The 19,596-nt window shown below is 30.4% G+C and overlaps 1 protein-coding gene across 1 annotated transcript; it reads left to right on the top strand.

Moving 5' to 3' along the window:
* Window positions 1–12,934: 12,934 nt before the first annotated feature.
* On the top strand, window positions 12,935–16,507 carry LOC123274718. Its single transcript, XM_044742454.1, has 3 exons — window positions 12,935–12,980; window positions 13,581–13,731; window positions 15,276–16,507. The coding sequence occupies exons 2-3, from the start codon at window positions 13,590–13,592 to the stop codon at window positions 16,505–16,507; spliced, it is 1,374 nt and encodes a 457-aa protein (XP_044598389.1). The 5' UTR covers window positions 12,935–12,980; window positions 13,581–13,589.
* The last annotated feature ends 3,089 nt before the right edge of the window (window positions 16,508–19,596 follow it).

The raw sequence follows: 19,596 nt of genomic DNA, 5'->3' as shown, positions 1-19,596 counted from the left end.
AACTTGGGATATGATCAAAATTTGAAATCATTGCGATCGATAAATTTTGAAAAATTGAGATTTTCTTATTTTTAGGCATGCAAACTTTCTTTTCGGCTGGTGACAAATTGTTTAATAATATTTAAATTTTTGAATTAATTGATAAAATTTGAATTATAGTAGTTGTATATACTTATATTTTATAATCCTCAACTTTGTTTATAGTGATAAGAATGGTTTATTTATTTATTATTTACTATTATTATTAATTGTTTTAAAAATTATACGGGGTCAATTGAACCAGCAGTCCTGGGGACGATTGAACCATACGGAGAAGCTTATGGGACATGCGCGCGCGCATCTTGACCTCGACGTGAAAAAATACTCAGGAAATAACCTAACAATTTGATAAACTCAATTTTGTAATTAAAATTATTTTTAAATCGATTTTTTAATTTATTAAATATAATATATGTGTATTAAAAAATGTGCAACAGTAATATTAGAAAGTAACAATTAATATGTTATTTATTAAAAGTTCGGGTTTGAGTTATAAATGTCATTGGTTCAATTGACCCCGAGCAGTGGTTCAATTCGCCCCGAGCTCTTGAGCGGGGTCAATTGAACCATTCGACGCGTTTGGATAAATTAATAATTTTTAAAAATTCACGTTGTTTATTAACTAATTTATGTATTGATAACACTGGCACACAAAAAAGACTTGTCTGTACTTGGGACGCGCCACATATATTCCATCATGTAATTTGACCTGCTGAGGAACTCCCGAGCTTTGAGGTCCGTTTTGGCTTCCCTAGCACCCCTAGGATTTGGAGAAAACTGCAAAAAACCAAAAAAAAACGGGAAAATTGGGGGTTTTGGTGATTGAAAAATTTTTTTTTAGATTCTAACTATGCATGATGCGTTCATGTATTTCGATCTGCTTATACTTATCTGAAGTGTACCTCAGACCAGCAGCCATTAAAAGTCTAAAGTAAAATCCCGAAAAACCCATGAAAATTGACAAAAAAAACAAAAATTCCCAAGTATTGTGATAAAAAAAAAATGCCTCATTGATGGCTAAATATATGATGATTTTCATGTAGCGTTTATCGACGACATATAAATCTCCACACTTTATAACTTCAGACGTCTCGAAAACTTATATCAAACAGCAATGTGCAAAATTCCCCGCAAAATTGGAAAAAAAAATCAAATGTAATATAATAAAAAATCGAGTTATTATTCCAAAATAAATAAAAATCATATGCATTCGATCTGTGGTTGCATAAAAAAGTATTTCTGTTCTTAAAGACTTAAAAAATTAATTTTTTCGGAAAATATCATCAAAAACCCTTGGATTTGAATTTTTAAATTCGTTCCTCTCGCTTATATCTCTCACCCGCTTTTATCTTCTCAAACGCTGTCCTGGCATAAAAGGGTTTCTCTTTCGTTTCCTCTCTTCTTTCGGGTAAATCTCTTCTTCAAGGAGTCCAACAATGATCTACCATCATATTGACATCCGACTCTCATGTTTTTGATGGAATGTTTCTTCTCTTCTTCTTCACTGAAATTACCAAGATTTTCAGGAAAGTGTGAAAGATGAGATTGTAAATAAGTGCAATTTTGTATTCACATTCCCTAAAAAATTTCAGGGGAGATACTTCCTTAAAAACTTCCCTAAGCTGCTCTCCTCTCAATCTTGTGCATCCTCATACTCAAGATTAGCATCCTGGAATTGAGTCCGAATTTGGGGTACATAAAAATTCCTTCTTTCAATTCTTATTGTCACTTATAGCTGGAAATTTTTACCTGTCCAAAAGTACTCTAACACAGTTGCCATTTTCGCATCGAGAGCTTTGACCAAAAATGCTTCATTAAGTTGTCAAGCTTGGATATAGGAAGTGGTGGCAGCAAGTACTTGTAAGCGATTAATAGAGGAGATTCTCGCATAACGTTGTGAGAACCACATGATTCAAAATTGCTTTTCTTGTTGGCCGTTTTTTTCTACTGTAGGGAATTTTCCGATCGTGACTATCCTACAAACATACAAGAAGGGATATATTGTGAACCAGATTGTTGGCTTAACTAGTGTAGCAATTTTCAGATCACCACAAACTTTTCAATGATTTTTGGTCACATGAGCTACGTGAGGCGGTGCTTTGAGACTTCGCTTAGACAAAAGCAATGAAAAACTTTCACTCCTCGTCCTGAAAGTGTTCGGCTTTAACTCATCAATCAAACTTCTTACATCTGAACAGTCCACTAATGAATTTTCGCCGTTTTAAAAAATGTTATCAGATTTTTTTTTTTTTTTCCCTATCACGATAAAAATAAGCTGTTGTATTTTTAGTTAATAAATTTTTTTTCTTTTAAGCTGATGTTTCAGGGTTTTCACTTCTAGGAACTTTTTGGGCTCAGAATCGATTTCTTGCTTAAATGCTTGTGCCTGTAACCAGGGCACCTCCACGTGGTGACGGCGGGCAACAGGACCGTCTGGCATAGTCCCTGGGTTAACGGCTTGAATGCCGTCATGGCAGGCACAAGTATTAAGTGTTTTACGATGCAGGGACCCGGAATCCCAGTATCGGCGTCTGGTCAGAGTGAGAAAGCAGGCTCGCAGGCGTCGTCATCAAGTGACTGCAGCTCTTCATTAGTGGGTGACTTGGCTTCTGAAGCGTTTAATATGACAAGTATGTCTCTCACATATGTAACAAAACTCCAATTCCTTCAGTTACATATGTGGAGAATTTTAAGTAAATAAAAAGTCGTAGATCTTTTTCAAACAAATTGAAAAATGTCTACGAAACCTGCTTCGGTATCCAGATTACGAACTGGGAAGCAACTTGGGTACCACATTCACTTTGCAATCGGTGTCACACGATGCTTACTCGTTGGGAGCAGACGAAAAGTAAACAGTGCTTGAAATTTTCAAAACCTGTGATTTGGTCTGCACCAACGAGTCAAAAAACTGCTATTTTTGCACGACGGAAAGTTTCAGGTTTTCTTCGACAACCAAACATAAAATTCAATATGCCAACGTAACATCAGGTGTGCCAGCAGAAAAAGGTGTGAATGTCACAGAACCTGCAGCTCCTGAACCAGTGAATGAACATGAAGAGATGGAAGTTGAAGATAACTTTGAAGAAATCGATCCTGAACCCGAAGAGATCCATTCTGAGGATGAAGAATACATCCCGAGTGGTGTTCCTAGAAGTAAAGACCCTGAAGTCTTCGATCAACTTGAATTGAATGACCTTGTACGAGACTTAGGACTATCTAAGGTAAAAAAGCTGAACATTTAGCCTCAGCTTTAAGGAAAAAAAAAAGACATTTATTAGCTAAAAATACAACAGCTTATTTTTATCGTGATAGGGGAAAAAGAGTTCCGGAAGTATTTTACAAAAGACAGCGAAAATTCATTTGTGTACTGTTCAGATGTAAAAGGACTGATCGATGAGTTGAAGCCAAACACTTACAAAGACGAAGAATGGAGGCTTTTTATTGACTCCTCTAGGCGAAGTCTTAAAGCTGTGCTTCTTCATAATGGAAACTTATTGGCACCGATTCCAGTAGCTCATTCGACTAAACTAAAGGAGACTTATGACAATTTACAGGTTGTATTAGGATAAAATAAACTATTCAGAACATCAATGGAAGGTTTGTGGTGATCTGAAAATTGCAACAATATTGTTAGGCCAACAATCAGGGTTCACAAAGTACCCCCTGCTTCTTATGTTTGTGGGATAGCCGAGACCGAAAGAATCATTACATTCAAAAGAATGGCCAACAAGAACAAATTTGAATCCTGGTTCTCACAATGTTACGCGACAATCTCTAATTGATCCTTCCAAGTACTTGCTGCCCCACTTCATATCAAGCTTGGCGCTTATGAAGCAATTTGTCAAAGCTCTGGATAAAGATGGAAACTGTTTTAAGTACTTGGGCGAAAAATTTCCAGCTATAAGTGACGCTAAATTAAAAGAAGGAATTTTTGATGGACCCCAAATTCGGACTCTATTCCAGGATGCTAATCTTGAATATGAGATGAACGAGATTGAGAGAGCAGCTTGGGGAAGTTTTAAGGAAGTATCACAGCAATTTTTAGGGAATACGAAAAGTGATAACTACGCAACTTTAGTTGACGAGTTGTTATACAACTATAATACTTTAGGTTGCTTAATGAATACAAAATTGCACTATTTACATTCTCATCTTTCACACTTTCCTGAAAATCTTGGTGATTTTAGTGAAGAGCAAGGTGAGAGATTCCATCAAGACATTAGTGTGATGGAAAAACGATATCAAGGAACGTGGGATGTAAATATGATGGCAGATCATTGTTGGACTCTGAAGAGAGATTTACCGAAGAAGAGGAAACGAAAGAGAAACCCTTTATGCAGGACGTTTGAAGATAAAAGGGTGAGATATAAGCGGAGAACGAATTAAAATTCAAATCCAAAGGGTTTTGATGATATTTTCCGAAAAATTAATTTTTTAAGTCTTAGGACGAAATACTTTTTTTATGCACCACAGATCGAATGATATGATTTTTTTATTTATTTTTGAATAATAACTCGATTTTTATTATATTACATTTGATTTTTTCCAATTTTCGGGGTTTTTGCACATTTGTTTGATGTTTTCGAGACGTCTGAGTTATAAAAGTTGGAGATTTATATGTCGTCGATAAACCTACATGAAAATCATCATATATTTAGCTCAATACATTTTTTTATCACAATATTGGGAATTTTTGTTTTTTCGCAATTTTCATGGGTTTTCAGGATTTACTTAGACTTTTAATGGCTGCTGGTCTGAGTACACTTCAGATAAGTATAAAGCAGATCGAAATACATGAAAATCATGCATAGTTAGAATCTAAAAATTTTTCAATCACCAAAACCCCAATTTTCTCCTGTTTTTTTCGGTTTTTACAGTTTTCTCAAAATCCTAGGGTGTAGGGGCCAAACGGACCTCAAATTCGGGTTCAGCGGGTCAAATTACATGGGAATACATGTGGCGCGTCCCAAGTACAGACAACTTTTTTTTTTAGTGTGCCGGTGTAATGATAGTAGACTTAATAAACTATCATTCCAAGAAAAAAATTTATTATTTAGTTTTAATTCGAATAGTAAAAAATTACTAAACTTTTTGGTTCAATTGACCCCCTTCTCCCCTAATTAAAAAATTAAATTAATTTCATCGGAAATTAAAAGAATATTTGTTTGTAGATGATTTTGATAGAAAAATTATTTCCGGCCGCAAAAATGATATAGAAAATTTTTGTACAATGAATTATAAAAAAAAAAATACTTCCTTTTTTTGCTATTACAAGAAAACGTAAACAAGATTTTTTAAACTCAAAAAAAGAATTAAAAAAAAGGGGGAAAATTTTCTGTAAGAATAATATTTATAATTTTTCTACAAGACTATCGATCCAAATACTCAGGTCGGCCCGCGTTTCTCTACTACATCCACTTCAACGATAAAAATTATACGATACAATCAATATTGAAATTATTCTTGAGAAGCTCTAGTATAGGTCTTAGTTGGAAAAATTAAAAATATCTTAATTTACAGATTTTTATCAATAATTTATATAGTTCAAATTATAAAAAATTTGACGAACCCTCCAAAGGAATTTTTATTTTTTATATTTTGATTGATTAGTTATTATATTTTTGAAGAAAGCTGCACCAAAATTATTTTCAATGATTTTTTAGATCGTATTATTTTGAAAAATTGTTAGAAACAAGGGCGTTTCTTATAAAATTATTGAAAATGCCTTATGGAAATTTTATATCTTTGATGTCAATTATTATTATTATTATTATTAGTATTATTGAAACTACTATAATTATTATTATTATTGTTATTATTATTATAATTACTTGTGTATTATTTTCATTTTATTTATAAATCATTCATTTATAAAATGTCATACAACTTAGAAAATTTTTTTTTCAATATGAATTCTTTTAACACTAATAATTAACGTAAAGAAACAATTTTTTTCTTATTACAATTTTTTTTACTATTTGAAGTTTAGAAAAAATTTGAAAAACTAACATTTCTTTTTAACTATTTTTCTTAATAATTTTAGCAAAAAAATTTTTAGAAATCATTTCTATTCTGCTTTTTAAAAGTAAATTAAAAAAAAATCGAAGTAAGATTTAAATTTCTTAATATTTCCAGAGAAAATCTATACCGTTGCTTCTCAATATTAGACTTAAGAGAGATAAAAAATCTATGATCTACATTTGGATAATTACTATGCTCATACAACTAATTGTTTATCAATTTATTTATTATTAACATAAAAGATCACGTTAAAAATTTATATCCAGTTACGGAAAAAACTATATATATATATATATATTAGAGACATCAATATTTTAATTATTTTATACTTACTTCCGGTAAAAATAATCTGGCATTCACTTATATCATCGGCTTCAGCGTTCAGTTTAATTTTATATTTGAATTTTTCTTCATGTGTTTTTGGATTAAAATTAATTATTGTCTTGGTCTCGACAATAATTGGTTTAGAATTAGTCTTTGATATAGCCGGTAACAGTCTCACGGCCGCCCACATGGTGAAATAAAAAAATATTAAATATTATACAAAAATAAATTCGTGAAATAACATAATTTCCTCTTATGCAGCAAACGGATATATAATTGTTCCAAAATAAATGGTTTCAATTCAATAAAAAATAGCACTTTCAATCACTTTACAACAATATATCACATGGAGAGCGGAAATACAAGAATACACGTAGAAATAATCACTTTTCGCAAAGCGCTTCAAGGTGTATCACTAACTGACTGAGTTACAATAACTACTTCCTCTAAGTGTACAAATATTGCTCCCAAAAACTACGTACCCCCCTACCTTCCATTGACCAATCACAAAATTTTGTCGCATTATTGGATGTACATATATATATATATACAGTGAAAGCTGTTAAAAATTACCGTAGTTCTGTCTCAATTTCTTATAAAACACTAATAAGAGCAAGAAAGACAACCTGAGTAACTTTTAAGAGCTTTTACTGTATATACATCCCACATACAAATACATATATATTTTTGAGATAGTAAGATAACAACGTTATTGAAAAATTAAAATAAAATAACGCCTGCACATTACACCCTGTATACAAATACATACGTAGATATATGTATATTTATAAGTTTTGATTATTTAATGGTAACAATAAAAAAATACTTGATTTCTCCTTATTAATATAGCTGTAATTTGAAAAAAAATTCAATTAAACAAAAAATTTTTTGAATGTAGACAGTGCACTACAGAACTGTAAGGAAAAATTGGCTACATCATAAAAATATTTTAAAAATTATAGATTGAAAAAATTTGTAATATCACTTTTTCTGTATATAAAATTTGACGAAACATTTTGCTTTATTGTTCTGTCATCTCAGTTTTATATTTTAAAGTTGAATTTAAAAAAAAATATTAAAAAATGAACAATTTTTTTTTTAATTTTTCGACTGTAGAGTTCAGTAAATATTAAAAAAATGATCATTCAATAAATCTTTTTAATTAAAATCTATTTTTGAAAAGTAACGTTTTTAAATACTATCTAACTTTATCTCTTTAATTTCTGACTTTTTTGGTGCCTATTCAAATTTCGTTATAGTTAAATTTTTTTTTATTTATTCTTATACAACTTTTAATAAATTATTGTTTCAATAATTGAAATAAATTAAAATATTGACATTCTCAGGTAAAGTGAGAAAGAGAAAGAGAGTTCAGAAAATACTTTTTACTGAAATAAGTACGGTCTTGGGCGTTCTGTGAGATTGTAAGATAAGATCTTTCGTTTTCTTTAAAGTAATTTTTAATACTTTAAATTTTTATTACTTTAAATCTACTTATTTTAGAATACGACAGAATTCTGAAAGCGTCATTATCAATAGTATTTAAAATTCGCTGTGACACTTTCTTTATCTCTATACTTTAACTGAGAAATAGCTCAACTGTACTTTAATTCAAATATTTGATTTGCAATTTTTAAAACTCATACATTTATGTCAAGTGTCATTTTATTCTTACAAAAATTGGGAAATGCAATAAAATAGAATAAAATTTTTTTTGAATCAGAGTCCACACGATGTATATTGCCTTCACAGATGCCAAAAGAAAAAATTTTTTTCTAAATGAAAATTTTTTTTCGTAAATTTAATTTTTTTTTTAAGTTCAAAAAATACTTAAATTGAGGAAATTTCTTTTTTGCATTTCTGCGCATTACAGACTATTTATTATTTAATTATTTAATTGATTTATCGTTAAAAATTTTCATTAGTTTATCTATACTAATATTATAAAGAGGAAAGATTTGATCGTTTGTTTCTTTGTTTTTTTTTTTTCATTGAATAGGCTTCAAAACTACTGAACCGATATAAAAAATTCTTCTACTGTTGAAAAGCTATACTATCCACGGGTGACATAGGATATCTTAACTTATAAATAATTTGGAAATTTTTGTTAAATCCCCGTGCGAAGCCGGGGCGGACTACTAGTTTATTTATAATAAATATTATCAATAATAACAATTTTATATAATTTGACATAAATATTTTTTAATTCTGGTTAAAGAACTAGAATTTTAATTTTCGAATATTATTTACAGTTTTGTAAATTTAATGCTCTGCATGACCTCACGCAAGAAGACAAATAAATGTGTCACAATATAACGCTTGAGCCGATCGGAGGTGACACTTTTTCTTGTGATGCAGCCGGTGTTCATCGGTTTATAAGATATAATTGTAATCATGTTAAAAAATATTTTCAGAAATCAATATTCTTTTATCCGAAAGAAAGAAAACAGCAAAAAACTCATTTATACGCTCTTATGGTATGCGAGGTCAGTCCCGGGAGGCATAAAGGCGTAAAAAATTTTTTTTTTTGGGAATCGTCATATTTTTGCATGAAACATGGAGAAATACAAAAAAAAAATTTCCCCAAATTAAGTACTTTTTGGACTTATAAAAATAAAATTTTAAATAAGATAAGAGCCCCAGTAGCTGCTCATGTACGAGTACATGCTCACTCCATGTATTTGTATATCAATATTTACAAAAGTAATTCGGTGCCTAGGCTGTATCTTTTATAGTCTAGACTCTGCCAGCAACCTTGAAATTGTACTAGAAGGTAATCCGGCGCCTAGATTGTATCTTTTACAGTATAGACTCTGCCAGCGACCTTCAAATTATATACTAAAAGGTAATCTAGTGCCTAGGCTGTATATATTTTGCAAATAAATAATCATTTATCTTTTTGAAAATCTTAAAAATCTCAGTTACTTTTCGAAATTATTTCATTAAACTGATTTATAATAATTGAATCATGAATGATATATAACATTTTCAATTTTTTTTAACTTAAAAATTACATTTCTTATAAATCATCTACTAAAATCATGCTGACATAATTATAAATAAATAATGAAAACCAAAATTTTAAACTCTACTGATAGTCTAGTCAACAAGTGCGTTTTTGGTCAAATTTTTCAGCAATCTTCCAAAAAATTATGATTGAGGTATCATTTTGGATTCGGAATGGGGTCTAGATGATTTTTGAAAAAAAAATGAAGTTCCTGCTTCTGCCATAATTGCATAAATTATTAACAATAAACAAAAAAAAAGGGGAGGGGAGGGTTAGTTTTCTCCAAATATCTCAAAAAATAATAATGATTTTTCTCAATTTGAAAAAAGATTCAAAAAAGAGTGAGGAAATTTCCTAAAAAAGTTCCGGACTCCGGAACTGTAAGACCAATAATTATAATTTTTCCAGAGGTACGAAAATACGTTTGCCGAAAACACGTGGCCTGGCTCAGTTTGTAAACGTATGGCTTCGCCAACTACAGAACATTCTGTGATTAATAAAAATTATTTTAACGATATAAATATATAAAATTCTAAGAAATTAAAAAATTATGCAGGGCTTACTGGATAAATAAATGAACAATAATCCGCCTAAAAATTTTTAACTTCCCTGCTAAAAATCTCAGATTTTCAAAAATCGGGAAGTTATTGTTTTTACCCCGTTTGGCAAAAAATCGAGTTTTCATCAGATCTCGACGTTTGAAGGTCACAGGAAGCTTCCCTGACTACCCCCTGCGATGTTGTCACTATGTTCTGATCATGTATAGTAATGTGTGTGTATTTGTGTGTGTGTGTGTGTGACTATGTGACTCGCTTATAACTTTTGAACGGTTGAAAACCCGGATTTCATCGCGGTTGGTGCCATTCCGAAAGGGCTACGCTGAACTTAAGGATTTCCTGAGAATTTTGAAACCGATTCGGACCGATAGATTTTAAGAAATCTTTGAAAAATCTTAAAAAAATAAGAAAAAATCATTTTTGAAAGTAGTTTTTTGGAATATCTTTTAAACGGCCTCTATCGATCAACTTCAAAAACTAATCCGCCCTTAAAGCTTGAAAACCACGCGCCGATCGGCGCTCAAAACCCCTGATCAAAAATCGGTTGATTCGTTCAGAGAGATAGCGTGAACGGAAAGAAAACCGAAAAAAACCGAAAAAAGTGTTTTTTTCACATAACTTCGTCATTTCTTCTCTGATCGTTTTTGATGATATAGAATACTCTCAGAAGTTAAAAAAACCGCGTCGATTGCCGGCCGAATTAAAACGTGGAAATCGGTTGATTAGTTCTGAGAGATATCCTCGACGAAATATTTGGAAATAAGGATTTTTTCAACATAACTTCGACATTTTTGAATAACTGTTTCAAACAGCTCTACCGATCAGATCTCCAAAAACTAATCAGCTCTTAACATCATAAAACCACGTCGATTGCCACCAAAGCTGGTCAAAATCGGTTGATTCGTTCGAGAGATATCGTGAACGAAAGAAAACCGAAAAAGTGTTTTTCAGAGTTACTCCAGAAATTTCTAGTTTGACCAATTGAAACTTAGAAAGTATTTATAAGGCTTAAAAACTACGTAGAATGCCGCCAACCGCGTAAAAATCGGTTCATTCATTCAAAAGTTATTGCGGTATGAACATTCAAAAATAGTGTTCCATGAAACTTCTATCAGACTTTTGAGCCTGGGGCAAAGGCATTTTCAAAAAGCATAGAAAGCAGTATCTTTTGAGCTCGGAGAGCTTAAAACAACACACAGATGTGCACTTTGAGCTCGAAAGAGCTCAAAAAGCGGCCAGGTATTAACGGAATTAGCGGAGAGTTGCAGGATGGCCCTTTTAGGGGTCAACCGTGAATTTCCCCTAATTTTTTTATCTGGCAATTTTTTAATTTTTTTATTTAATTTTTCGTTGTTTACATGTGCAATAAACAATTTCAGTTGTAAACAGAAAATATTGTGAGATTGAAATGTAATAGAGTAAAGGTTGTTCATTTATCTATGCAGTAAGCCCCTGAATTTTTTAATTTCTTAAATTTTATATTTTTATATGTTAAAATAATTTTTGATTAATAAAGTGTCCCTAGTTGGCGTAGTTTACACAAGCCAGACCACGTGTTTTTCGGCCGTATTTTCGTACCTCTGGAAGAAAATTATAAAATATTGAATTCTTACAGTTCCGGAGTCGGAACCCCTTTTAGGAAATTCCTCACTCTTTTTTGAATCTTTTTTCAAAAATTTGAAAAAATCATTATTATTTTTGAGATATTTGGGAGAAAACTAACCCCCTCCCTTTTTTTTTTGTTTTATTGTTAATAATTTATGCAATTATGGCAAGCGGAACTTCATTTTTTTTTTTTCAAAAATCATCTAGACCCCATTCCGAATCAAATGATACCTCAATCATAATTTTTGGAGATTGCTGAAAAAATTTGACCAAAAACGCACTTGTTGACTAGACTATAGGGAGGTCGTGTGACTTTAAGGGGAACGAGTGGTGCAGGGAGTTACTGGGCCCCTTTATTCGGCTGGCTTCAGTTCAGTGTCTCACTGTTTTTACTAGCAGGCATTACCAAGAGATTATTTTTTAATTTGGCTGTATAGCACAAGGTCGAGATTGTATAGATAGTTTTGATTGAAGAACAAGTGTATATCATCATTTGAAACAAATATTAAGCACTGCAAGTACACAATCCACTTTAATTTTTTAAATTTAAAAGTAATTTCACATAAACGTTGTCATTTAAAGGTTATGAACCACGTGTTTATCTATAGCAACATAAATAATAAGAATTAATTTTTCTCATAGTTACATTAAAAACGATACCATTTAAGGCTTGGTATATTTTTCAATTTTTATTTTTAAATTACAAAAATTATCGTGTAAAAAAAATAAACAAGTTATTTTTGCTAATCTGCTGAGCGACAGTTAGCTACATAGTGTGTTGGATTCGGTACGGGCGTAAATATTTTGGCAATGTTGGTTCTAATAAATTCAATTTATTTCATCATGATAAACTATTAATTTTACTGAATTATAATTTATATCAAAATTTTACCATTTCAAATCAAAAATAATATTTTTAAATACCGGCAATTTCTTCATGTTTAAGAATGTTCTTTACAACGGCTTGAGGAAGTACGAGCGTAACAAATGAGTCAAAATAATTTTATTAATTTTTCTCAACCGTGATATAAGAATTGAGTCAAAATAATGTTAAAATTTTTTAAGAATTTTAGTCTTCGTAATATTCGTCAAAATTCTTTATTTTAATTTAAAATAATTTAAACAATTTAATAATTGATGATTTTTGCTTATTTAATAAAGTAAAGTAATAACATGACTTTGGTATTTATTACTTGCCGGAATAAATAAATAAACAGATTTGGCAATAGCGCGCTTGATTATACCCACAACAGAGACGTGGATGAGTGTGTGAGTTGAACATTTCTCTCTCTATAACTATATTTCTATCCTTTTCTTTTTTCTCAGCTGTTGACGCGATGTTGTCAAATCTTTATTCGAATAAATGACTGACGATAAACGAGTTACAAACATAAAATTAGACTTTCAATATTTCATAAATTATATCGGTAATGTTTTATTATTAAATTGTTTTTATATTTTGCAATAATCCACGTTTCTTCTGTATAGTTTTTTATCGGTTAAAGTTGGGAGGTTAATATTGAAAAAAATCATAAAAGTCTCGACAAAAGTTTGTCCGCCATAAGAGCCCGTGGATAAGGAGATAAAAAATTGTGATTTTTAAAATTTAATATCTAAGTAACTAAAGGGTGAATTTTTTTTTAATTTTGGGATTAAATAAATGATGTATTTATTTATACGTATATTTAATTTCAAAGCTCAAAGTTGGAGGTATTTTTTACATTAGATTCGCTCGTACTTCCTTGAGTACTTACATCTTCAGTGTTATTATCAAAAACCTGTATGCATCAATTTTTTTTATCCAAGATGATCACAGTTTTGTGCATGCGATCAAAACCTTGAGATAAAAATTTCTATAGATTATGTCGAGTGTAATGAAGAACCCCTCGTAATTTTAGCTTTGTTTTTATTTTTAATATTTTTTAACTTATTTACTTAACAATGAATTGAAAAAAAAAAAAATTTGAAATATTGCCTCATCTGTTATATATGCGAATAAAATTTAATGCAGATTCCATCATTTATAGGTTTTGAAAATGGCAGAGACACCACCAAAGCGTTATAAACTTTACTTAGAACGTGATTATGATCCTGCTATGGTGAGCGAAATTACAAAGAAACGATGGAGTGAAAGGACTATTTCATTTTCAAGAGAAGTTGATGAATACAGACAAAAACGTAAGTATATGAGTATAAAGTGATTACAAAATTTTAAAGTCGTTGAAAGTCAAACAAAAATAATATTTACTTAGCTATGTACCGAAAACATTTTTGTTAAAAAAATCAGATAAACTTGTAGTCTAAGATTACGTCAAATATCGCGTTACAGATGCCGTAAGGACACAAAAATTCTATTATTTTTTCTAAGTCCAAAAAATTTTTAGTTTGAAGAAATTTTTTTTTTGTATTTCTGCATGTTTCATACAAAAATGCGTTGATTCTTGAAAAAAAAAAAATTTTTAAAGTTCTTATGGCTCCCGGTACCTACCATAGATGCCATAAGGGCGTATAAAAAATTTTTTTTTGGTCACTAGCGTATTTTTGTATGAAACGTGTAGAAATACAAAAAAAAAAGTGTGTGCGTGTAACCTTTACGCGCGATTGAAGTAAAACTTTTTTGGCGTTGACGGCATATATCACTGAAATGATTAAATTTTAACTTGAATAATAAATATCTCATTATAATTTAATTATATTTCGCTCCCCGCCTATATTTATTTTGCTAAAATTTCTCAGCAAAAATTTTTCACAATTGTTTACAATTAAGTACAATTATTTCTAAAAAAAAACATTATCATGGCTGTTTTATGGTTTTTGTGTGAAAAAATATTGTACAAGACATTAGTGCTGACAATTTTTGTCGCAAGAAACTCCCTGATTTAAAAGAAGTATTGAACCATGCAACTGTATATCTATATTGTATGTATATATAGATATACAGTGTGTGAAAAGTATTGAAAAAGTATTGAATTACATACTTTTTCAATACTTTTTTTTAATCAGGGCTTTTACATGAGAAGAAAGAGACGATTACCGATCTTTTGCATACTATTGTCAAAATAATTTAATGGAGATTAATTTGACACTTTTCAAAAATTGATTTAGTTTACTAGCAACGGAATAAAACCTCAAAATAGGTCAAAAAATTTTCCTGTCCGTCATGTATGAAACTCTAAAAACACTACATAACTTGCGAAAAAATGCATCGATTAAGTTAGATTTTTTTTTTTTATTTATTCCATTTATTTCATCAGGGGCATCTGTTTTTTTTTCTTTTTTAATATTTCATAATTAAATGAGCATTATGAGTCGTGAACTTTTGGATTTTCCAAATTGAATTTTATAGAATGTCGCAATCGTCAGAAAATTTATTAATAATTTATTTATTACAAAAGTAATAAATAAAAAAGTATACTTAGAGATTTTCAAAAAACTTTGCAATTTAAAATAATTTTTTTAAAACCGTTGAATTTATATTAACCTTGCTAAAAATTTTTTTTTGCATTTCTGTACATTTTTGACGAAACTACGTTGATTCCCGAAAAAAAATTTTTTCTACGCCCTTATGCTTTTCATCGGGACTTTGCCGGTTTACGCCTAATTGCATCTGAAACGCGATATAATTTTAAATAATATATTTTTTTTTTTTTTTTTTTTGAAAAAATGTAAAATGTTTTATTTTTGTAAAACTCCATAACAAAACTTTCACAATTCTGTTGTAGATAAAACTAGCGGTCCATTGAATATTTTCGATGTTACGAATTCAATGAAGTCTTCGATTGTCGACGGAACACATATAATCAGCAATGTCGCTGGTGTAGAAAACCGCAGTGAGATGGAACCCGATAATCGAAGTGATTCGTCTACCAACTGCGAAGAATCTAATCTTCATCTGCAAAATGAAGATATGTCAATTGACACTCAAACAATGACTACGGAAATTGAAAGCAATGCGTTCCAACCAAAAGAATATACTGAATCTCTGAAACGTTCTCTGGACGGTTACGATCGGATCATGTTTAAAGAATCTAAAACGAGTATTAATGATGTTATCATAATGATAACTGGTTTTACTTTGAGATTCGGCTTATCTAATAAAGGAAGAACGCAATTAATGGAAATGTTCAAATTATGCGCGGGATCTCAATATGATCACGTCTCAATATCTGATCATCAATATAATAAAATGTTTGAAATTCCTGAAGATAAAATAATAGCTCATTATTTTTGCGCAAAATGTACAAAGATAATTTATATATCGCCAAAGAAATCAATCAAAGATTCTGAAGTGGTTTGTGATCAATGTGAAGAAAAAATTCGATTAAACTCTCTCAATGAAAATTATTTTTTATCAATTAATGTTGAGTATCAATTGAAAGAACTTTTAAAACTAAAAAACATTTATTCTACAATCGGTGAAAGTTTCAATAATAAATACGGTGACAACTCTCAAATTACAGACATAACGGATTCAGAATTATTTGTAAAGTTTGCAAATAACAATGAAAAAATCATTTATTTAAATGTCAGCACTGATGGAGCACCAATATTTAGAAAATCAAAAAGGAGCATGTGGCCTTTACAAATACTTGTCAACAATCTGCCGCCTAGACTAAGATTCAGCAATGTCATTATTGCAGGGTTTATGATAGTTAAACATGAACCTACTCCAGAATTAATGAATTTGTACATGGAAAGTTTTATTAAACAAATTGAAAACCTTAACATTAAAGGATTCAATGTAGTTGACAATAATATCGAAAGAAATCAAGCGAAAATCAAAGTTGCAGTTTCTAATTTCTCTGCGGACTCAGTTGCTCGTGCATTATGTCAAAACAGAGTGAAGCATAGTGGATACTTTGCTTGCAGCTACTGTTATATAATGGGAGAAACATCTGATGGAGCAAGACATTTCCCATTCAGTGCATCAATTGAAGAATTAAAGAACGCATGATTCACATATGAGAAAGAATGTTGCCAAAGTGCATTGAAAGAAGAGGCACAAAACTTTGGAATGTCGCGGCGTAAAAGGACCATCAGCCATTATCATCTCTGCCGAATTTCGATATGGTTTAAGGAGTTTTCCGTTCCGACAGTATGCCACATACGATGTAAGGATTTAGGAGTAACAAAATTTTTGTGGGGAGTCGATACTAAAAGGCTTAAACAAAGATGAAAGATTAAAAGACTATGATAAAAGGAAATGATAAATAATCTCAAACCACCTCGCACTGAAGTTGGGACTCTTCCGAAAAGCGTTTACTGACTTCAATAATTTTTAAAGGCTAAGGATTTTAATGCTTTATTATTATTTTTATAGTATACCCTATTGGATTGGATATATTTTTTGTGATGACATAATTTTATCTTCTTGCACACTGTTGTCAAAAGAGGAGGAGAGGAGAGGAAGGAAGGGGGGAGAGGAGAGAGGAGAGGGGGAGGAGAGGAGGAGAGGAGAGGAGAGAGAGAGGGGGGGGGGAGTTTATTCATTTTATCCACAGCACAGAAATATCTGAAGATGGAATTGAATGAGTGTGAAGAGATGTTGATAATATTTTGTTGAGTAGTTTTCAAAAAATTTTTTTGGGGAATCGAAAATGAGGGTTTTAACGTCCATTTATTGTTACATGCAGTTGATTCAGTACGTAAGAGTGGTCCGTTATGGGCCAATTATACACTAATCCTCATGAAGGTAATATTCATTTTTAAAAATAGCTTGTAAATAGTGCCAAAAAGGTGTTGATCTTCAAATAATTAAAAAATCAATAAATATTACCAAGAATTTAGAATCAGAATTTCACGATAATAATAAGAATTACTAATGAAAAAGTAAATGTTTACTGTAAAATCTTTTTCTAATTCCTAAAAGAACCATTGATAAGGAAATATGCACATAATGGTTGTTCTTTATAATGAATCTGACAATGTGAAATTTAATTCTACCTCAAATAAGAAAATATTACGATAAATGCGTTTATAATAAGATTTTCTATGGTACAATGTTTATAATAAAAAACTAATAGAGATGGGATGATAGTTATATACAACTAAAATCTGGTGAATTTGCTCGAAGATCCTACAAATTATTTTCAGAGTGAAAATGACAATTTAATAAGTATTAAAAGTAATAGATGCCAAGCAATTAAATATAAACGGATTCTATGTAGCCAATGACTCACGTTTGGAAAAGTTGAAGCAAAAACAAAATACAGTTTTTTTACAAATATCTTTTAGAAAATGTACTTCGTAAAGTTATTTATATTAAAAGGCGAAAAGAATTTTGATTTTATAAGCTGTACAGCCCTAGCTAACTATCCTGACAATAAAGCTTTGAAAGAATAAAGAATTTTAAATTGTATATATAATTTTGTATGTTCAATTAATTTATGTAAATAATTTAACGTTAATTTGATTTTTCACTTTGCTACTAATCGAAAGAACTGTAATTAAAATTTGTTATAATTGAGTAATGTATAATTAAAATTTAATGAGCAATTTACATTAATTATAATTGTATAATTTATGATTAAAAATATTATTTTATGTTTTTCTTATACTTATGTTAAAATTTTTTAAAAAATGTATGTAAAATAAAGAGATCTTCGTTATAAATTTTATATTTTGTACTTACTAGCAATAATATTTCTACTGTAATTCCACTTTTGTTATTTAAACATATTTCTGACATCAATTTTTATAGAATATGTTCAACACTTAAATTATTTTTAATTAATATTATTATAAATGATATAGATGAACAATTAAGATTAAGTTATTCTTGGTTTTTAATTTCTATTTCAAATTTTTCAATCGCTTTTAAAATATGAGATGATTCAAAAACTTTTAAATTTAGATCATTTATAATTTGAATTCATGAGATACACAGAGAAAAATAGAAATCGATGGAATTAGCAGTCGATATAAGAAGAATCTTTCAAAATTGGTAAAAAATTTTTTTTTTCAGTCGTTACCAACGAGTCGGATAGAATCGAATTGAAACAAATAGAAAAACTGGCGTTTCAAAAGTTGGATTGAATCGAATAGAGACGAATAGAAAGTTCTATTCGATTCTATTCGATCCCGATTGCTGAGTTACTGTTAATTTTTTTGATTTTGATTTTGACAAATATATAAAGTTGATTACATTGGTCTCAGAGTTAATATATATTTCTTATAATTTATTAATAATTATAAAAATAGTAAAAATAACAATGATAATAGTGATCGTAATAACAATTATAATTGTAGTTGTAATTTATTAACAATTGGCCACTTAAGATTGAATTTCTTCTGATGGTTATAAGGCTTACTACCGACAAAGCTATCATCAATTTTCGGTAATTTACCGATCGTAGAATGCAAATGGTAAAATTTTTGTACTCTGCCGCATTAACAGACATTGTTCTCTCAAAGTTCAGTGCAGGTTCACTCAAACTCCTGCACTACAAGATGTTTAATGAGAACTGTCGTTAGATTCCATCGCAGGTGCTTTACAACTTGAGTCCAAGCCAACCTCAGCTTGCATGGCTATCAGGGGTTCCCCTTGATAGCCATTCTAACTCCTCAAACTTTTATCTCAACCTACTGCCTAAATTTGGCTGGCCAGCTTGAGGTTGTAGACCAAACGTTTTTACTTGTTGTCTACAGGTTACACTGTACTTGACGTCAAGACTTGCAGTACAAGTATTTTTATTCAAGCTGTAGTAAACTGTAGTACAATGTCTAACTAAAGAGATCGGTGTTAACTTGTATTCAAACTGAATGATTTTGAGCCGACTGTTGTTTACAACTGTTTGATGCTGTAAAATTTACGGCAAACTTGATGTCAAGTCACTGTGCTGAAATCCAACTGCTTGTCAAGCAAAGTGTGGCTCTCAGGGTTGCCCTATTAAAAAAAGTGTAAAAATTCTGGTGTAGAAAATCTTTAAAAGCTCAAGGATTGTACAAAAACTTATTCGTGAAAATTGTTTTGTGAAAATAATTGTGAAAAAACTGAAAAAACTACTTTTCTTTGCTGTGAGTTGCTTACACGTATTCAAAGGG

This window comes from Cotesia glomerata, unplaced genomic scaffold (genome assembly GCF_020080835.1).
Source record: "Cotesia glomerata isolate CgM1 unplaced genomic scaffold, MPM_Cglom_v2.3 scaffold_63, whole genome shotgun sequence".
Classification (NCBI taxonomy): Eukaryota; Metazoa; Arthropoda; class Insecta; order Hymenoptera; family Braconidae; genus Cotesia; species Cotesia glomerata.
Note: the sequence above shows the minus strand (reverse complement) of the source record. Positions and strands in the feature narration are given on the sequence as shown.

Bases quoted from the DNA above. Each gene is read 5' to 3' on its own strand.
- LOC123274718 (XM_044742454.1), top strand. From the start codon at position 13,590: ATGGCAGAGACACCACCAAAGCGTTATAAACTTTACTTAGAACGTGAT. The intron at 13,732-15,275 runs GTAAGTATATGA...ATTCTGTTGTAG, and splicing joins TGATGAATACAGACAAAAAC to ATAAAACTAGCGGTCCATTG.